Source organism: Zalophus californianus, chromosome 5 (assembly GCF_009762305.2).
Source record: "Zalophus californianus isolate mZalCal1 chromosome 5, mZalCal1.pri.v2, whole genome shotgun sequence".
Lineage (NCBI taxonomy): Eukaryota > Metazoa > Chordata > Mammalia > Carnivora > Otariidae > Zalophus > Zalophus californianus.
Genome location: NC_045599.1, coordinates 119,983,494 through 120,002,489, shown reverse-complemented (window position 1 = coordinate 120,002,489; position 18,996 = coordinate 119,983,494). Strand labels below are relative to the sequence as shown.

Here is an 18,996-nt window from a genome sequence, read left to right as displayed (position 1 = left end):
TTCCATTATTCAAACCAGAGAAAAGAAGGGAAAGGTCCCCAACTGAAATTCACATAGAAACAGAAAGCAATTAGTTTGGTCTCAATATCCCAGAGACCACAGGAGTCATATAACTTAGTTTCCCTTGCTTTATTTTCCCTTGACTTGGCCCATCTGCCATCCTATAAAGTCTCTAAAACAATCACCATAAACCTGTCATTGCCCATTTCAGTGAATTATGGTGTCAGCTGTTATTAAAAAGGATTTTTAAGGGGCGCCTCGGTGGCTCAGTAGTTAAGCATCTGCCTTTGGCTCAGGTCATGGTCCCCAGGGTCCTGGGATCAAGCCCCATATCGGGCTCCCTGCTCAGCGGGAAGCCTGCTTCTCCCTCTCCCACTCCCCTTGCTTGGGTTCCTGCTCTCGCTATCTGTCAAATAAATAAAATCTTAAAAAAAAAAAAGGATTTTTAAAATGTACGTTAAATGTTTACCTTCTTGGCATTAAATATTTTTTATCTTTATCGATAAGGTGGTGAAAAAACTCAAGGAAAGTCATGTGTTTTGTAAAGCTGATTTTTGACAGTTCTGTTAAAGACAAAAGGAGGGATTTATGGAGACTGAATGGATTCCATGTATAAAGGACCAGTTTAGCTTCGCTTTGTAAAAAAAATTTTTTTTTTTTAAAGATTTATTTGACAGAGAGAGAGAGACAGCTAGAGAGGGAACACAAGCAGGGGGAGCGGGAGAGGGAGAAGCAGGCTCCTGGCTGAGCAGGGAGCTCGATGCGGGGCTCGATCCCAGGAACCCGGGATCATGACCTGAGCCGACGGCAGATGCTTAACGACTGAGCCACCCAGGCGCCCCAATAAGTAAATTTTTTAAGGAAAAAAGAAGTCACTGCTTACAGAGAATTTACTTTGGGTCAATCTGTGAATCATCCATAAACCCAGGATAATTTATCGTGTCTATGTGGCCTATAGCTTACAAGCCATATTAAATGAGCAATATTTTCATTTGAGTCAGATATAGTAAGATATTTGTTACCGTCTAAACATTAGTTCTTTTTTTTTTTAAGATCTGTGAGAGAGAGAGCACGTGCACACGCGTGAGCTCAAGCACAAGTGGGGGGGGGGGGCGGCACCAGGCAGAGGAAGAAGCAGGCTCCCAGCTGAGCAAGGAGCCCGATGAAGGACTCGATCCCAGGACTCCCGGATCATGAACTGAACCAAAGGCAGATGCTTAACCGACTGAGCTACCCAGGCATCCCTAAAATTAATTCCTCATCAGAAAAAAAAAAGTTGGGATATCTATAAATGAAACACTCTGGCTAATAGAAAGGAAGTTAATTAATGCCAGTGTAGTTATCCAAGCACCTTATTGTCTACTCTCCCTTCACGACTTTATCAGTAGTTTTGATGAAATGACCTTTTTGTTTTATAAGTACAATGATTATTAGATTGTACATTAAAATATGTTCATTCAAGTGCAAAAGTAAATCCCTACCCCGTATGTAATTATCTAGATGAGAGGAACCTATACCTCTAAACTAACCCTTTTTAAAGATTTTTCAATTAGAAAAGCATTACATGCTTATTTCAGAAAGGTTAAAAAACAGAAAAATATAAAAAACAAAGTCATAAAACCCAGAGATAACTGCTGTAAAGTAACTTTTCAAAATACATATATAAGTTAATAGAATTATGCCCTGCTTTTTATTTGTTAAAGGACTAGCACTTCCATTAGTATCTTTGACAGTATTATTATATTATGGAAGTGCAGATGGGGTAGAGTCAGAAGAGACCTGGAAGAATAGTTTTCAACCACGGCTAGAGTTCAATCACTTGGGGAGCTTTAAAAAAAACCACTGAGGCTCCACCTCAGTCGAATTACATCAGAATTCCCAAGAATGAGGACAGGATCTCACAGCCCTATTTTAAGTCTCTAGGGTGACTTTAAGGCACAGCCAGAGGTGAGCAGTACAAGGGAAAAGCAGCCAGCCTTTCTGCCATGCTACCTCCCAGAAGTACCCACTTTCAACACCTTTCGGGGAGCTATACATCTAGATAAGGTTAAATAGCTTTTTAGAACTCTGTCATTTATATTTTTCCAAGTTTTACCTATTCAAAGGCATTCCAAATATTGCTATTAAAATCGTGGTCTTCTGGGGCGCCTGGGTGGCTCAGTCATTAAGCGTCTGCCTTCAGCTCAGGTCATGATCCCAGGGTCCCAGGATCAAGCCCCGCATCGGGCTCCCTGATCAGCAGTGGAATCGGCTTCTCCCTCTCCCCCTGCTCATGTGTGTGTACGCAAGCGCTCTCTCTCTCTCAAATAAAGTCTTTAAAAAAAAAAAAAAAATTTAAAAACTGGTCTTTTTAAAGGCTCCTGGGTGGCTCAGATGGTTAAGTGTCTGCCTTTAGCTCAGGTCACAATCCCAGGGTCCTGGGATAGAGCCCCGTGCTGGGCCCCGTGCTGGGCCCCCTGCTCAGGGGAAGGCCTGCTTCTCCCTCTCCCTCTGCCCTGCCTCCTGCTCATGCTTTCTCTCCCCCGCACCCCCATAAACAAAGAAAATCTTAAAAAAAAACAAAACAAAAAACTGGTCTTTTTCTTACTCATTCCTAAGAGGTCCCTCTTTTCATATCAGAGCTCATTGTCATGTGTTACACATTTCCCTATTTTTTCTTTACTTCATATAAATTTATGGCCCCTCCCAATATTATAATCTATATGTAATTAGGTTTAATCTCTTGTTTTAGGATTTGTGGATATCATGTCTTGCTTAAAAGGGCTTTAGCAACCTAAGATTTAACTGTCAATTTCTCTTAGTATTTAGTGTTGCACTTTTAAGTTTTTTATAGATTTGAAATATATTTTGGTGTAAAGAGACAGGAACCCATCTTTGTTTTCTCCCCCAACAAATGGCTAGCCAGTTGTGTCAGCAGCACAATTTACCCTCTACATACGTATTTGAAGTATTTCCATCAAAAGCTTAATTTTCAAGTGTCTCTGGAGTCTACTTTTGGGACCTTTATTCTGTTCCAGTGCAGTTTAACCACATGATGGAATACTTTGCAACCACTGAAAGTATCTTTAAAGAATTAATGGATCAACTATAATAAACTCGAAGGCAACCTTGTTATTGAATAAAACGACTCCCATAAGAAAATTAGTTTCCCTAAATTAGCTTTTGAATTCAAGGTCATGTCAAAAAGATTCATGAAATTTCACATACTGATTCTAAAGTTCATTGGAGAAAAGCAGCATGCAAGAATAGTAAAGGAGATTCTACCCAAAAAATGTGGGGAGGGGTCCAACAGTACTAGATATTAAAAAATTAGAGCTTTTTAGCAGTATCATAATAAAATAGGAATAGAACAAGTGATGAAAAAAATATACTGAACTCTAGAATCAAAGCCCAAATATAAGGATGTAGTGTGATAAAGGCAGCAGTTCAACTCAATAAGGAAATGGATTATTCTAAAAAGTGGTATGGGAAAAACTAGTCCAACATGTGGCAATAAATTAGAACCTACTCAAACCAAAAGTACAGATGTAACTAAGAAATATGTAAGTGGGAGATTTTTAAGATCTTGGGAAATGAAAGGCCTTCTAAGCACAAAACCAAAGGCAGAGGGCACCTGGGTGGCTCAGTCGATTAAGCGTCCGCCTTTGGCTCAGGTCATGATCTCAGGGCCCCACATCAGGCTCCGTGCTCCGTGGGGAGCCTGCTTCTCCCTCTCCCTCTGCCACTCCCTCTACTTGTGCTCTCTTAAATGAATAAATAAAAATCTTAAAAAAGAAAAAAACCCAAAGGCAGACATTACAGAAAAAAAAAGACCGATATGTGGGACTATAAATTTTTAACAGTATATACTAGAATACAAATAATGGTCCACCCTACCTTCCCCTGCAACCTTCTATAATGTACAGTCTTTAGAAAAGAGGAACGGTCAAATTCTAGTAGGTCTAAAAGTAGCTTTCCTTTAATTTCATATATTCACACTGACCTTTGAAGCAGCAACTGGCGAAAGTTGCCACTCTGTGGACTAATTGTCAGATGATGGGACAGGTAATTACACAGGCGAGCTCCCATGTAAGAGAAATTTGGGATAGATGTGGCCTTTCAAAAAGAAAAAAACTTTTTTAGGACACAAATACATTGTTCTTAATGCAAATACTTAACAGCAACATTCTAAAGAAGAAAACATTTCCGCCCCTAAAACTGACCACACTGTACAAATGTCCAAGTCTTTTTTAGTTGTTAGGCATAAAGAAATTAACTCTCCCTCCCAACTTTACACAAAGAACAAGAACAAAGGAAAAATTTTAAGTTCTCCCCATCATTTACCTGAGGTCACCAGAAAGCAAAAACATAAGACCTCTTTATACTAACTAATTTTTGCATAAGACAGGTGCATGTACCCAGTTGCATAGTGCTAATTATGAAAAAGAGTATTTGCCAAATGATTGTTCTGTGGTGTTTTTCAGGGATAAACTGGCACAGACTTTGGCATCTAGCAGTTCAGAGCAAGATTCCCAGGCCTGCATTGAGACCTTGGACATCACTCAACCTCCCTGGGCTTCCATTTGATTCCTAAAAGAGGTGATAAATGGTACCTGGTACAAGAGATTAACACTTAAAGAATACTCCAAACACACTTGAGGTAAAGCGAAAATAAAGATAAGCTATTCCAAAAACTAAGACCATGAAAAAACACTACATATCAAAGATAGTTTGATATAGCCAAAACAGTACTCAGGAAGTTTTAACTTTTTTAACTGCAGTTTTTAAAGAAGAGTAGAGAACATAGTTCACTACCTAATATTAGGTAGCATACTAAAAGATTAAGGGACCTGACCAAGGTTACAAAGATAGTAGCTAACCATAATCTAGATGTTAACAAATGGCCTGAGGCCTGACCCTTTGCTGGGTCTACTTACCAGCTGTGGTAACCTAAGCCAAGTCCCTTAAGATATGTATAAAATAAGGGATAAAAGTAATATCTTCAACCATGGAGGATTAAATGAGTTAATTACATGTCAAGTGTTACCTAGCATGGTAGAAAGTACTTCCTAATTGTTAGATCATTTTATTTCTAATTATTTCCTTGCTTGCAAAGACAACAGACTGGTTTCTCCTGAGATCATTCATGGACGTGTATCTAGTACCACATAAGACTTGAAATTCAAAAATCAACCTTTTCCCATTATGGGCATTGCCTGTTTTCCTTTAGTTTACTTTTAAAATTATCACGCACAACTTAAAGACAAGAAGTTCTATAAGGCTTGTTTTTAAAATTTCTTACTTCCCCACTATACCTCAACTTCACTCCCATTGACAACCATTTTCAATTCTTTCAGCTGAAAATCAGGTTTCAACCTCTGTATCCCCATGCTTTGTGATTTCAGTTTAGACATTATTTCTTACTAGTTTCCCACCATGGACAAGGAATATCCAGCTTTCACCTTGCTTACCCTCACTCCTTTCCACTATTTGACAATCTTTCCACCTACCGACATGGTCATACCATGATTTGATTAGTTTTATGTTTCCATTTACAGCTGGACCATGTAATATATAGATTTCTCCTTTCTTGCACAACTTTGTTTTCCCTAGACTTAAATTTTCTCTACTCTGTACTTTACTTACATCTCATTGATTTACCCCTAAACTCACAAGTTCCCAAGTTTCTTCTTAACACATTCAAACATAGCAATTACGCTCATCTTACCAGCGAATCTTGCCTGGAGCCTCTGCCCTACTCCAGTGAAGCCCGGCTATTGTCTTGGGATCTCCTTTCACTACCATCTAGATAATCCATTTAGCAGTTCCTATAAAATTCTGTTTTCTAGTTTCTACATCTTCATCTGTGGCTTAATTTCCTGTTTCTGGTGGAGTACTTCCCTTCAATTCTCAAGAAGGGTTGTAATAAAACTTCAAACCAGATACTCAGTGCAAAAAAATGTAGAGGGTCTAGTTTTTTTAGGTTTTTTTGTGTTTTTTGTTTTGTTTTTTAGGGGTTTTTTTGTTTAATATTTTAAAGCTATCCTTTTAGTCTCATTCCATTCTTGTCCTAGAGTCTTGCAGAGATTCCACACAGTAAATCGGGGTGATTTTCAACTTTCCCCCCTGGCTTGGAATTCAATTTTTTTTTTTTTTTTTTTAGATCTGCCCACCTGCTTTCTAGTCTCCAAAACTGGTACTTTAATCTCTTTCCCTCATGTCAGCCCCTATAGGGTATTTGTAGTGGTATTTGGGGAGGAATCAAAGTTGAATATGTATGTTTAATCTGCCATTTTTATAACAGGTCTTCTTTTGTTAGTTGCTAGGAGTAAATCCCCCAGTGAAATTTAAGAACTGTTGGTGAATCTGTGTATCACTGACACAGAATATTAATAGGGAGTACATATTTGAAGAACTGGCTTTGAGACAATCACAGAAACTGTAGTTTGTTAGGTTACAGCCCTGAAGACTAGAACCAGGCAGCCTACGAAGAGCTGAAACTGAAGAGAAATCAGAAAAGCACTAACAATTTCTCCATTTTCTTCTCATATTCCTTTGCAATCCATTTAGAGGCCAAAAGTAGGTATCGGGACAAATGAAGCAATTCTATACTCCTAAAACCTCAAGCATGTCCAGAAACCTGAGAGTTGGCGAGGTAATACTGAGGGGTCCAGTAACTATTCAGAACAAGCTATGAAAGTAATCAAATGAAACACTAGGTAGGATGAAAATTACCTGCCATCATAATCACCCTTCCACATATTCCAAATTCAAGTTGCTCTTTCAGCAATGACTTAGAGAACACTTAAGTTTCTATTTATCTCCTACTGTTTTTGGTCAGTTTCAAACAGTGCCCTTAAATCTGTCTTCAAAATCCAGTGTTGTCTATCTCCCCCACAGAAAATAGCATTAATGTGTCAGAGCCCAATATGCTAGGATCAAACCTAAATTTTTTGTGAACAATCTAGACTGACAGACTTATGGAATTAAGATATAAATCCTTGGAAATTTAAAATAAATATAAGCATAAATGTTAAGAGTCAATACAGTGTTTTGTGGTCTAGCTTTTTTTGGGGGGGCTCCTTTATGAGGGAAGAAAGTTCTCCCATTGATTTTTTTTTTCCTCCCATACTCCAAAAGTGCTATATAATTTGATACGTAGGAGAAGAGAATTGCACTCTTTCTGTGTACTGTTAATTTCAGATCCTGTAAAAACAGATACTTACCTAGCCTCCCTCATAAATGTCCAACAGTCCTTCCAACTGCGTGTACAGAGCCTTGAATCTCCAGTCTGGCTCTGGCCCTAGATCCCCAGCTACAGGAATTTCATACAACAGACTTAAAAGCTCCCATGAACCATAAAAAGTTAAGAAGCATGGAGGCCAGTGAACGTGAAGGAGCAACCACCACCCTTGGGCTTCAGAAAGCTATCTGATGATCACCTGCGGCATCAGCCAACCTACCTGTTGATAGATGAGTTCTACAAGTTCTTGCAAAGCATCATCTGTTGTAACCCAGCCATTCAGGGTCTCTGCAAACTGTTCAATTTCAGTTTCAAAACTGCCAGGCTGCTCTGTAAGATGATTCAAAAAATCCTGAACATATTCTGATAGAGTAGGATAATCCTCACAACCATCTTCATAGGATTCCTACAGGTGAAAAGTTTAAAAAAATGTTTTAATCCATGCAACGGGCTAAAATAAACCTGAGGCAGCTTAAGGTGAGAAGTCTCTAGCACAAGTGATTCTTCACATGATAAAATTTGTTATTTTCCTCAATAAAATTAAGCCCACTGCATCATTCTTCCTCACCCAATGGTCAAAGTGTTATATTATAGCAGAAGGAGTCCATCTAACTGGGTAGGAAATTGTCTTTTCATTCTGGCAGATTTACGAGACAGCTGAGAAAATTTAAGCCAATATTTCACTATAATACTGACATCAAAATTTTGATCTATTTATGGGTATAACATCTGAGATCTGCTTCAAAGTGGGAAGGAAGAAGGGGCCAGGGATAATAGAAACAAGAATGGCCACAGGTAGCTAACTGTTGAGGCCATGGGGATTCATTATACCCTTCTTCATACTCTTAAAGGTATTTGAGAATTTCTATATTGGGGAGGAAAAAAAAGCTAGTAAGATTTGTCATCTGTTAATCCCCAAAGACAGTGAAATATATATAGTTAAGGGACTATAACATTTCCCCATAGTACACTGTGGCAGACTGCTATATCCAGCCTTCTAGCCAACCTTGACTGGAGTAGTTTCCAACTAATGTTTTACCACTATCACCTTTGGTAGTTCCCAATCTTTTAATTAATGGCTGGAGGCTGAACAGGGGGAGTACTGCAAAAGGTATCAGATTATCAACCCTTATACTTGCAATGCCTGGAATACTAACCAAGCATTCTGAAATTTACTTAACAGTTATGATCTAATAATGACTATATTACTGATGAAAGTTACCCTTTTCCAGAGGAGTCAAATGAGAAACCACATGAAAGAATTATGACAATATAGAACATTTTATGAAGGGGTTAAGTTCTAAAGCCAGTGAGTGCATAAAGAAAAAATAAAATCACACCCAGTCCAAATTCCCCTTAGGAAAGCTCCATGTTAGATGAATACACAATCTTAGTAGAAAGGCTAATCTAGCCAGTTGGTCCTATTTTTTCAGCTGACCATCACTTTGAGGCCATGTTACATAGTTTTTATATATTTCCAGATATTAAAGTGATACTACTTACCATGACGAACTGCATGTGCTATCAGAGGCACTAAGGAAACAGAACCAACTGCAGGAAGAGCGGACTCATGTGCCCGTATCATGCTCACAGTGTTTGCTGAGCAGAACAGGTAAACGGACAGATTAAATGTCTGAGCTCAAAACTCAATCCAAATTAAACGACTCCACTCTAAGGGCGCCTGGCTGGGTCAGCTGGTAGAGCAAAGGACTCTTGATCTCAGGGTCATGGGTTTGACCCCTACACTGGCTACAGAGATTACTTAAAAATAAATTAAATGACTCTAAAACAAATTAACATTGACGAAATTCAAATTTATTCATCATAAACATTACAGCTATGTGATGGAGGATTAAATGAGTTAATGAGTAAATGCCCCTGGACCAGTGACTAGCACACAGTAAGGCATTAAGTCAGCAAATCTTTACATTTCTGGGAAAATACTTATATTCCAATGCCATAGCTGTGTTTTCATACCTAAAGGATCATATCTAAGAGCATCTAAAAATAAAAAGCTATGCTTCTTGGTATGTAAGATGATACTCGATTAATGAGCTAATAGCTACCAATCCCATACAAAATATGGGACAGTCACTTTAAAAGCTCTGCAAGGCTGCCTCAATCCCAAAAAACTGTGAAGCAAGCATTACTGTTCCCTGTGCACAGATGGAAGAAATGAGCACAGAGCAGTTAAGTCACTTTGGTTCTTCATTCAAAACCCTTGCTGAGTGTCTACTAAGTGCCAAATACTGTTCTAGGTGCTGGGGGTACAGTCTTGGCATGAATAAAGGAAACAAAGTCCTCCTCCAGTGGAACTTATCTTCCATCACAGAAGATATCATTCAGATCTTAGGATATACCATGAAAAAAAAATGGGCTGAAACTAATTTAACACTGTATATTAACTTACTGGAATTAAATTTTTTAAAAATAAGAACAGAGGGACGCCTGGATGGCTTAAACGTCTGCCTTCAGCTCAGATCATGATCTAAGGGTGTTGGGATCGAGCCCCACACTGGGCTTTCTGCTCAGCAGCAGAGTCTGCTTCTCTGATCTCTCCCTCTGTGATCTCTCTCGCTTTCTCTCAAATAACTAAAATCTTAAAAAAAAAAAAACAGAAAAAATGGGAAGAATTCTGAAGAATTAACATCTAATCTGAGAAAAAAGAAAAAAATAAAACCAAAAAATCCAGTCACACAAATACCTAAGGAGAGAGTCTACATAGTAGGCTCAAGAAGCACAGAGGCCCCAAGAAGATAGGTGCTTACCTGACACCTTTGAGAAAGAAAAGCCAGAACACAGAAACTGAAGATGAGGCAATAGTTAATATCAGTGAAGCAGATGGGGAAATTGTGTAGGGTCTTGGGGACAACAGGGAGACTGCCTCAAAAGCCAGTGGAAAAACTATCGGGCAAAGGCGTAGAAGCTAGGGTATGAACAAGGAAGGACCATGTACCAACTTAAGTAATTTGTGAAGTCACACAGCTAGTCAGAAGAACTGAGCACAGAACAAACCCTGTACTTCTAACCTCTATGCTATACTCCAAGTAACTGACAAAGGCTTATATCCTAACCTTGACATATGTAAGAGAAAAATCCATCTAACAATCTATCAACAAAGAACTGGTTAAATATACCAACTTAGATCCACATAATGGATCATACAGCCACCTGACAAGATATATTTATATCAATATAGAAATCACCAATATGTTAAAACGAAAAGAACACAGAACCATTATTCTAGTACAGTTTAATTTTAAGAGATTTATAGACTATGAAAAGCTCTGGCAAGATAGACAAGGGATAAATAGTTAGCCCTGGAGTAAATAAATGCTCATATTATGAATACTGACCATTTTTTATAAAATTGTGAAACCAGTTAAGCATTATAAATGTATACATTAAATATAGTTTAATATTAGCCAGGTACGTTATGTGAGTCTTACAATTAAAAATTAGTTTTTGATATATGGTTTTACAGACTTGTAGTGTCCCTGTTAATGAGAGAAAAGCAGGAACCCTACAGGTCCCAACTGAAGGTATTAATGTCTGGTTTCTATCAAATGTCATTCACTGTGGCAAAAATGCAGTCTGGAACACTGATTTCTAGTTGTTTCAATAAGACCAACTCTCTTGTAAGAAAATTTGAAGTCTGGGGGCGCCTAGGTGGCTCAGTTGGTTAGGCATCAGACTCTTGATTTTGGCTCAGGTCATTATCTCAGGCTTTTGAGATAGAGCCCCGTGTTGGGCTCCCTGCTCAGCGGGGAATCTGCTGGAGATTGTATCTCTCCCTCTGTTCCTCCCTCCGCTCTCATGTGCACACGTGTGCACGCTCTCTAAAATAAATCTTTAAAAAGAAAATCTGAAGTCTGAAAGTAAAAAAAGGAAAGCAGAGCTGCTCTAATTGTAAGCATTACAGGGGATTGATAAAGGTGGTATCTGGCTGGGTCAGTGGAGCAGGTGACTCAATCTCAGGGTCATGAGTTCAAGCCCCAGGTTGGGTGTAGGATAACTGAAAATAAACAACGACAGGGAATTGATCAGAGTCTGTTGTTTCAAGCGAAAAAGGAAGAACAGCATACTGTGGACAAACGAGGACTCTAACATGTTTGAGTTATTTCTCTAGTACCAGATTTTTTAGAGTACAAATTTTGTCAGTTTTCAAAGTGGAGTTAGATGGCTTGCAAGCTGAGGAATATTTAAAGTTTTATGTATTTTTCTTAGACTTCTGACAGGATATTAGGAGGGACATCAGATAGAAAACACACTTTTCATGGGAGATACTCTGAATGCGTTGCTAGAGATCCAAAGCAGCAGGAATAAAAGGAAACTAATCTGACACTTAGATGGTGGAATAATCAAGACTACTTTAGTTAACTGGATTGAAGGGGGCAAGAGTGTGAAAGAAATGTGAGTCAATACACCATTTTTTAGCCTGAGCAGCTAGTATAAAAAAAACTTTGCAGAAGATAAATTCTTTTTTATACTTGAGTTTCAATGGGACATCCTCATGAATAAGTCAAAACAAATGGAAACACAAGCCAGGAGTTCAGAGGGAGAATCAGATTTCAGATATCAGTAGACAGGCAATGGTCAGATTCTAGGTGATAGGATCACCAAGGCAGGTAATAAAATGGATAAAAGAGAACCTCAGGGACTACAATCTGAGGGAAGAAGGAATGATTTGCAAGTTGCAAGGATGAAGTACCACCACAGTGCCCAAAGGAAAAAGTAGAGGCGCTCATAGAAGGAAATGCTACAGAATAATTTTACATGTTGAAATCTGAAAGAACAATGGTTGCAGTCCTGGAAGTGAAAGACTATGCACAGAGAGGAAAAAATTAAAATTAGTATCTTAACTATTCAGTTCCTATAAAGAGAAACTTCTAAAAGACTGAAAAGGTACCCTTGGCCCCTAGCACAGGACCTAGCACACTGGAACTTGTTAAACTGCATAGATCATATTGTGGTCAAAGTCTACTAGGATGAGGACTGAGAGAACAATAGATTTTCAGACCCAAAGAGCACCAGTAAAGGTCACAAAAAGTAGTATCAATTCAATTAGGGGGATCAGTCAGCAGAGGTTTGAACAGTGAGAAGTAAATACTAACAGTGAATACTTTTACATTTTGGAGAACATCACTACTGAAAGGCAGAAAACAAACAGGCAATGACTTGAGGGGAATGTTCTTAGAAAAAAGCTGGGAGGGAGGGGGAGGAGGGGGAGGGAGGGACAGAGTGTGTGTGTGTGGGATTTTGGTCTCTTAATAAATGCCCCCCCCTTTTTTTTTGACGATTTTATTTATTCATTTGACAGAGAGAGAGCACAAGCAGGGAGAGCAGGAGAGGGAGAAGCAGGGAGCCCAATATGGGGCTCAGTGCCAGGACCCTGGGATCATGAGCTGAGCTGAAGGCAGACGCTTAACCAACTGAGCCACCCAGGCACCCCTTAATAAATGCTTTATGAATTCCTATGTAGAATTTTTGGTTCTTGTAAGTGAGATGTGATTAAATATTCAAGCTGTAATGGTTTATCATCAGACAAGCAGCAATGGGCAGGAGTAGCTAGATACAGCAACTCCCTGGTAAGAAGGCACGGAAAGCAAGAAATTCTAGCAGTGGGATTACAGGAAGGACTCTAAGATAAAAGGGTTCAGAATTTTGGAAGGATTAAGAAAGCACAACAAAAGACTATCATAAAGGCTTTTTAGAAAAAAGCATGAATTCTTGGGGTGCCTGGGTGGCGCAGTTAGTTAAGCAGCCAACCCTTGGTTTCAGCTCGGGTCATCATCTCTAGGTGGTGAGATCGAGCCCTGTGTTGAGCTCTGCCCTCAGTGCGGAGTCTGCTTGGGACTCTCTCTCCCTCTCCCTTTGCCCCTCCACCCCGTGGTCAAAACCTTAAAAAAGGTCTCAAACCTTAAAAAAAAAAAAAAAAAAAAAAAAGGCATGAACTCTTGAGAAGAGATTCAACTCAAAGATACCCAGATTTTCTTATAAATATAAAAGCAGACTCAAGGCATTTTTGTCCATTTTGTTCACTGCTGTATTTCCAGTGCTTGCCTCACGGTAAACATCCAACTTCCTGTTGAATGAGTGAGTGAATATAGCTAACTCTGGATTATGGCTACTACGAGGAGAAGTCTCCCTCATAAGACCTTATCCTAAGAGTCAAGGAAAAAACAAGGATATTACTATTCTGTGACTAAGTAGACAGAGAAAAATGCTTAGCATTGACAGAGGGTAAAAGGGTAAATGAATAAGACTAGACAGTGCACTAGAGCAGAGGTAGCAAGCTTGAATGATTATAGAATCAAGGTGGAATACAAACCAAGCCAGCGAGCAATTAGAGCTCACACATTCCATCTAGGGGGGCTGCATCCATTCAGCTCCAGTTTTTGCTCTATCAAAGTTAACAGTCCGGGGGCGCCTGGGTGGCTTAGCTGGTTAAGCATCTGACTTGATTTCAGCTCAGGTCATGATCTCAGGGTGGTGAGACTGAGCCCTGCCTCGGGCTCCATGCTCAGCTCAGAGTCAGCTTGAGATTCTCTCTCCCTCTTCCTGTGTCCCTCCCCTGACTCGGGCTCCCGTTCTTTCTAAGTAAATAAATAAAGTAATAGTCTGGTACAAACACATATTAGGATTTCAAGAGAAACCAGAAAATTCAGATTTGCAACATTTAAGTGTTGGTAGCTTATTAAAAGGTGCCCCCCCCATAAAAAGATACACCTGCAGGCCACACATGAACCATGGGCTCCCAGTATGCAATCTGCTCTGGCAGACTGAACAAAGAAGCAGCTGATATAATAGAGGATATCAAGGAATGCCTAACAGAGGACAGTGGCTCAAAGTAAGTGAACATGGCTCAATACACTGCTCTGTAGCCCTGGAGTCACTTGAACTCTGTAGAACTATGTAAACTAGTTTAGTACAGGCTCTGGAAAAAAAAAAATTGCATCCCTCCTATCATAAAATGGCCGAGGTAAACAGGGAGACAAAGAGAAAAGTTTTGTGGCTCTTTGAAAGTAAGTACTCTTTACTATTTTATTCAACTACTCACAGCTCTCTAATCATTCATTTCCTGAGCCAAATACAACTTTTTGGCAAGAACCCAAGTGTTCTCACTTCTACTTTACATGACTGACAGCCCCTTTCACCCCAAATCAACTGCTCTTCCTGCTTGCCTATACTTTCCCCTTCCCAGCCCCAAAGCTTTTTCCTGGGCAGTCTAAGATGCATGGAGTTTCTGAAACATAAAATACAGCCTTTCCATACCTTTCCTATCAAAAAATGGAAGGAAAGCACTGGCCCCCAGCCCCAAGAAGTAACAAAGTGTGTGTACCACTGTTAGTTAACAGGTAAATATAAATTAAAACCAGAAGCAGATACCACACACCCACCAAAATGGCTAAACTTAACAGAAAATTCCAAATGCTGACAAGGAAGCAGAGCAATTTGAAATCACACACTACTCAGAGTGTACACTGGAACACCTCTTTGGAAAACTATTTGACAGTCTCTCTTACAGTTGGCTACCAAGGCACTTTGACTCCATTAGGTGTAGAGATGTAGAGATTATTTAAAAGTAAAATCTTTGGAGGGGGGGAAGAAGAGTTGGCTACCCTGTGTCCTTGTGATTCCACTCCTAGGTATGTACCCAACAGAAACAAGGGCAAATATCCACCAAGACGTGGATACACAGACTAGCAGCCCTATTCACAATAGCCCAAAAGTGGAAACTACTCAAATGTTTATCAAGAGACAAAGCAGAAGAAAAAAAAAAAAGACAAATGGACCGTGGTATATTCACACAGTGGAATGCTAGGAGAGTAAGTCACCTTCAACTATGAGCTACAAGGTGGATTAATTTAGATGTTGAATAAAATTGTGCAAAGATATTCTGTAGGACTCCAATTATACAAACTTTGAAAACAGGCAAAACTTGTTAAGTCAAAATAGTAATTAACCTAGGAGAGCAGTAATGATTAGAAGGGGTTGGAAGGAGTTTTCGGGATGCAGATGACATTCCTTTTCTTGATTTGGATGCTGGTTGCCTAAATGTTCACTTTGTGAAACTTTGAGCTAATCTTTATGTACACTGTTTCATGTTAAATGTCAATAAAACTAAGAAATTAGGAAACATAAGAATTCTGCCAAAGTTATCATCCTTTCTTTAACCCTCTAATCGTTCCTGCCCCACTTATATACAATTAATTGCTATGCATTTACCCAGGACACGTTCCTTTCTATATATCCCAGCTGTGCTTTGTATTTTCTCCCACTGAAGAAAAATGTGATCAATTTTTTTAAGTTCTTATACTGACAAAGATGAATCTGAAAGTTTAAAAGTTCTTCAGAGCTGTGTAAACATTTTATCAAAACCCTTTATATTTCTTCATAACAGTAGTTAATTAGAACCAGAAACACTTCTGTTTTAACAGAGCCCAGATGTGTAACATTCAAAAGCCTACCTCAAATTAGCCTGCAGCAAAACCATGGTTTAATTTACCCTAAAACTACCAATGAATATTCAGCTATCTTGCTAAAATCAAATTTAAAGTCAGCTTTGCCAGGCCATTATTCTTTTTTTTAATTTTTTTTTAAAGATTTTATTTATTTGACAGAGAGAGAGCGAGAGCAAGCGAGAGCAGGAACACAAGCAGGGGGAGTGGGAGAGGGAGAAGCAGGCTCCCCGCGGAGCAAGGAGCCCAATGTGGGACTCGATCCCAGGACCCTGGGATCATGACCTGAGCGGAAAGCAGACGCTTAACGACTGAGCCACCCAGGCGCCATTATTCTATAGATTGTCCAGTAAGTCTGAACACAAATCTTAGTTTTATATATTGAAAGTGCCCTTAACCATATCCTGTATTAGCCTAGAAATACTCTAAAGATACTGGGAATACAGCAGTGAAGAGACAAGGTCTACTCTCAATTTACATTCTGATATTTAAAACATGATAACTACAAAATATATTCCTGAATCAGTGTGGTTCCTCATGAGTTCAAAGAATTCATAATAAAAGGTTTTTATGTGTAGTAGAAAGCACCAGCATACTAGTAATAAAATACAGTAATAACCACATTATCCCAGTAATAGTAACTCAGAATTGTGGTAAAAAGGCCTACTTACTGTATAATTAGAAGAATAACCTGATGGGTAAAATTCAGGAGCATTCGCAGACAGCTTAGACATTAATACAGGAGCTACAACCACCTGGGGTTTAGCCATTGCTGACTCCAAGTTCTGCTGTGGGATATTATCCTGTGAACTAGGTGGAGCTCTCAGGGGCCTCGTTTGTTCTGAGAAAGGAAAAATGAGGTGTTAGTCGCATTCCTTCCTTTGTACAGCAACTTACTATCTCCTGAAAAACCCAAATGCGAAGGGCAGGTTTTTAAGAGTTAAACGAGAACAGTCACGAATTTTAAGGTTAACGCCAGAATATATACAGAGCCTGCAAAAAGGAACAATGGACTTGCTTTAGCTCATTTACGGCCATACCTGCCTCCTAAATGAATGTTTGAGGGCTTTCTTTCCCTTTTTTCTTAAGGAGTCGGTTAAAAAGAGGTGGTTGCTCGCCTGAGGTCTCCCTTTCCAGGGCTGGGAGGGGGAGGCGATTTTTACTTCCTCCCCGGACGGCCGAACTCGGAGACCGCGCACTGGGCCCCTCCCCCAGCCGGGGCGCACAAAAGGATTCCTGCAGCCACCTTCCAAACCCGTTCCGGGCCCGTCCCCACCCCATTAACAACCGGGCCCCTCGGGGAATGCTTTCGGGGAACGGGGGGGGCGGGGAACAGCGCGCCGACCTCGGCGCGCGCGGAGGGCCGTGGGGAAGCGTTGGCCCAGGAGGACGGGGTCCCCTAGAGCGGCTCCGTACCTGGGAGCGCCCCGGGCCGGGGAGGCCTCTGGGGGCCGGCGGGGACCTCGCACTGGGCCCCTGGCGGCGGGGCCGTCCTGGGCTGGCGCAGCGGCGGCGGCTGCAGGAAGCCCGGGGCTTTGGGCTGCGGCGGCGGCTGGTGCCGCGGCCGCTCAGCAGGCCCCGCTCCGTTCGGGAAACCGCCGCCCTCAGGCCCGCCCCCTCCGCGGCCCAGGCCCCGGCTCCGGCCCCGACCAGCACCTGGGGCCCGATCGAAACCGTCCGACATGCTCCTCCTCCTCCTCCGCCGCCGGGGGCCGCTGCCGCTGCGCTCGGGAGAGGACGCGGGGGGAGGCGCCGCGGGCCGGCTCTCGCCGCCGCGCTCACTCGGCCCTCATGGAGGAGGAGGGCGGCGGGCCCCTGCTCGGCTCCTCGACGCTTCGGGCGGAGCGGACGGCAGTCGGAGCACCCGCCGAACCCGCCGCTCCAGAGCGCCCGCCCCCCGCGGCTGCCCTCCGCTTTTCGATTCTCCCCAAAACCCGGCTCCCCCGCCTTCGGCACGGCGGGGGCGAAGGCGGGTCACAGCGGCCCCCCGCGGCCCGGAGGCCCCGGGCGCGCCCGCCGCGTCTGCTCCTGTTCGCGACCGGCTGGGAGCCGCGGCCCACCAGGCCGCCCGGGAAGCGGCGTCCCGGCCGCCAGACAGCCCGGCTTGCCGCGGGGGCCGGCGGGGCGGGGGAGCATCTCCTTCCCCACGGCCGGGCCGAGGGCAGAGAGGGGCGCTTACCCCAGGCGGGCCCGACCCACGCCGTGGTTCTCAGGAGAGAAGTGCGAGACTGACGGTTGATGCCAGGAAAATAAAAATACGGGGGGAGGGGGCGTGGAAGCAGCGCCAGGGTTCGCGGACGCGCACCTCCGTGGGCGCGCAGGTGTGTTCAATAGCCCGGCCGGCCGACCAGAGGACTGGCGGGAGGACTGGTCCGGAAGGAGGGCTCCGGGAGAAGCTCTGCCACCGGCCTCGTCGGCCGCGGCAAAGGGAGGGAGGAACACAGTCCAAATGCAGCCCCCCTCCCCGCCCCTTGCAATTCACAGCAGGTATTTATCCCACCTACTGTGCCCAGGCTTCAGTTTTCTCCCTTTTCTCTTCCTGTCCAGTTCTGAAAACGCACTTTCAATGAAATTCCCCTTTTTCGTCAACTACTAGCTCTGTCCAATAAAAATATAGTGCGAGCACAAATGCAAGCTACTTATGTAATTACAAATTTTCTAGAAGCTACGTTAACGAGTAAAGAAACAGGTGAAATTATTTTTAATGATCTATTTTACTTACCCCAATTCATCCAAAATGGTTGCATTTCAACATATAACTAATACAAAAATATTAATGAGATGTTTTTCCTTTTTTGGTACTAATCAAAATCCACTGTGTATTTTACACCTTCAGCATGTCTCCGTTGGAATTAGGCACATTTCAAGTGCTCAGTAGGCACGTGTGGCTAGTGGCTACCGCATTGCACAACAAAGTTCTAGACGTTATCTGTGTGTAAATTATTGTTTTTGTCAGGACTGACAGTGATGAAGCCAAATGAAGGATGAATATAAGTAGTGAGAAGGAGAAAAAAAATCAACTTCTTTCCGGTTGTATTAAAACATCCTCACAAACTTCGATTGTGACCCTTTATATTAAGACGGGCTTAATGTTTTCCAATCTTGTCATCTTGAGAATCATTTCAATTAGGAACAAAACTCTTCTTAACCATTTTCTCTTCGTGCTAATAAAAAAACATTAACATCTTTACCTAAATGAGTGAGAAGAATGGCCTTAATGAGGGCAATCATAAATAAATGATTCATGCTGTTGATTGTTGACAAAAATAATGAAGTCAGGGAAGGAAGCCAACAAAAAGTACCGTTCCTTCG

General features: G+C 41.6%; 1 protein-coding gene across 5 annotated transcripts in view; it reads right to left on the bottom strand.

The window, feature by feature from the left end:
* Positions 1 to 18,207, bottom strand: part of PAIP1 (poly(A) binding protein interacting protein 1) — a 31,074-nt gene extending 12,867 nt beyond the window's left edge. The window contains exons 1-4 of one of the 5 annotated variants that reach the window (XM_027606524.1): positions 18,185 to 18,207; positions 16,356 to 16,525; positions 7,443 to 7,628; positions 3,983 to 4,095 (exon numbers count right to left, since the gene is read on the bottom strand). In XM_027606524.1, coding sequence (XP_027462325.1) covers positions 3,983 to 4,095; positions 7,443 to 7,628; positions 16,356 to 16,454 — 398 coding nt within the window. In that variant the 5' untranslated portion in view covers positions 16,455 to 16,525; positions 18,185 to 18,207. Of the gene's footprint in view, positions 1 to 3,982; positions 4,096 to 7,442; positions 7,629 to 16,355; positions 16,526 to 16,724; positions 16,879 to 17,100; positions 17,595 to 17,863; positions 18,038 to 18,184 lie in introns of those variants that run through there. The other 4 variants (XM_027606523.2, XM_027606521.1, XM_027606520.1 and 1 more) reach the window with 4 other exon arrangements.
* Between the last annotated feature and the right edge of the window lie 789 nt (positions 18,208 to 18,996).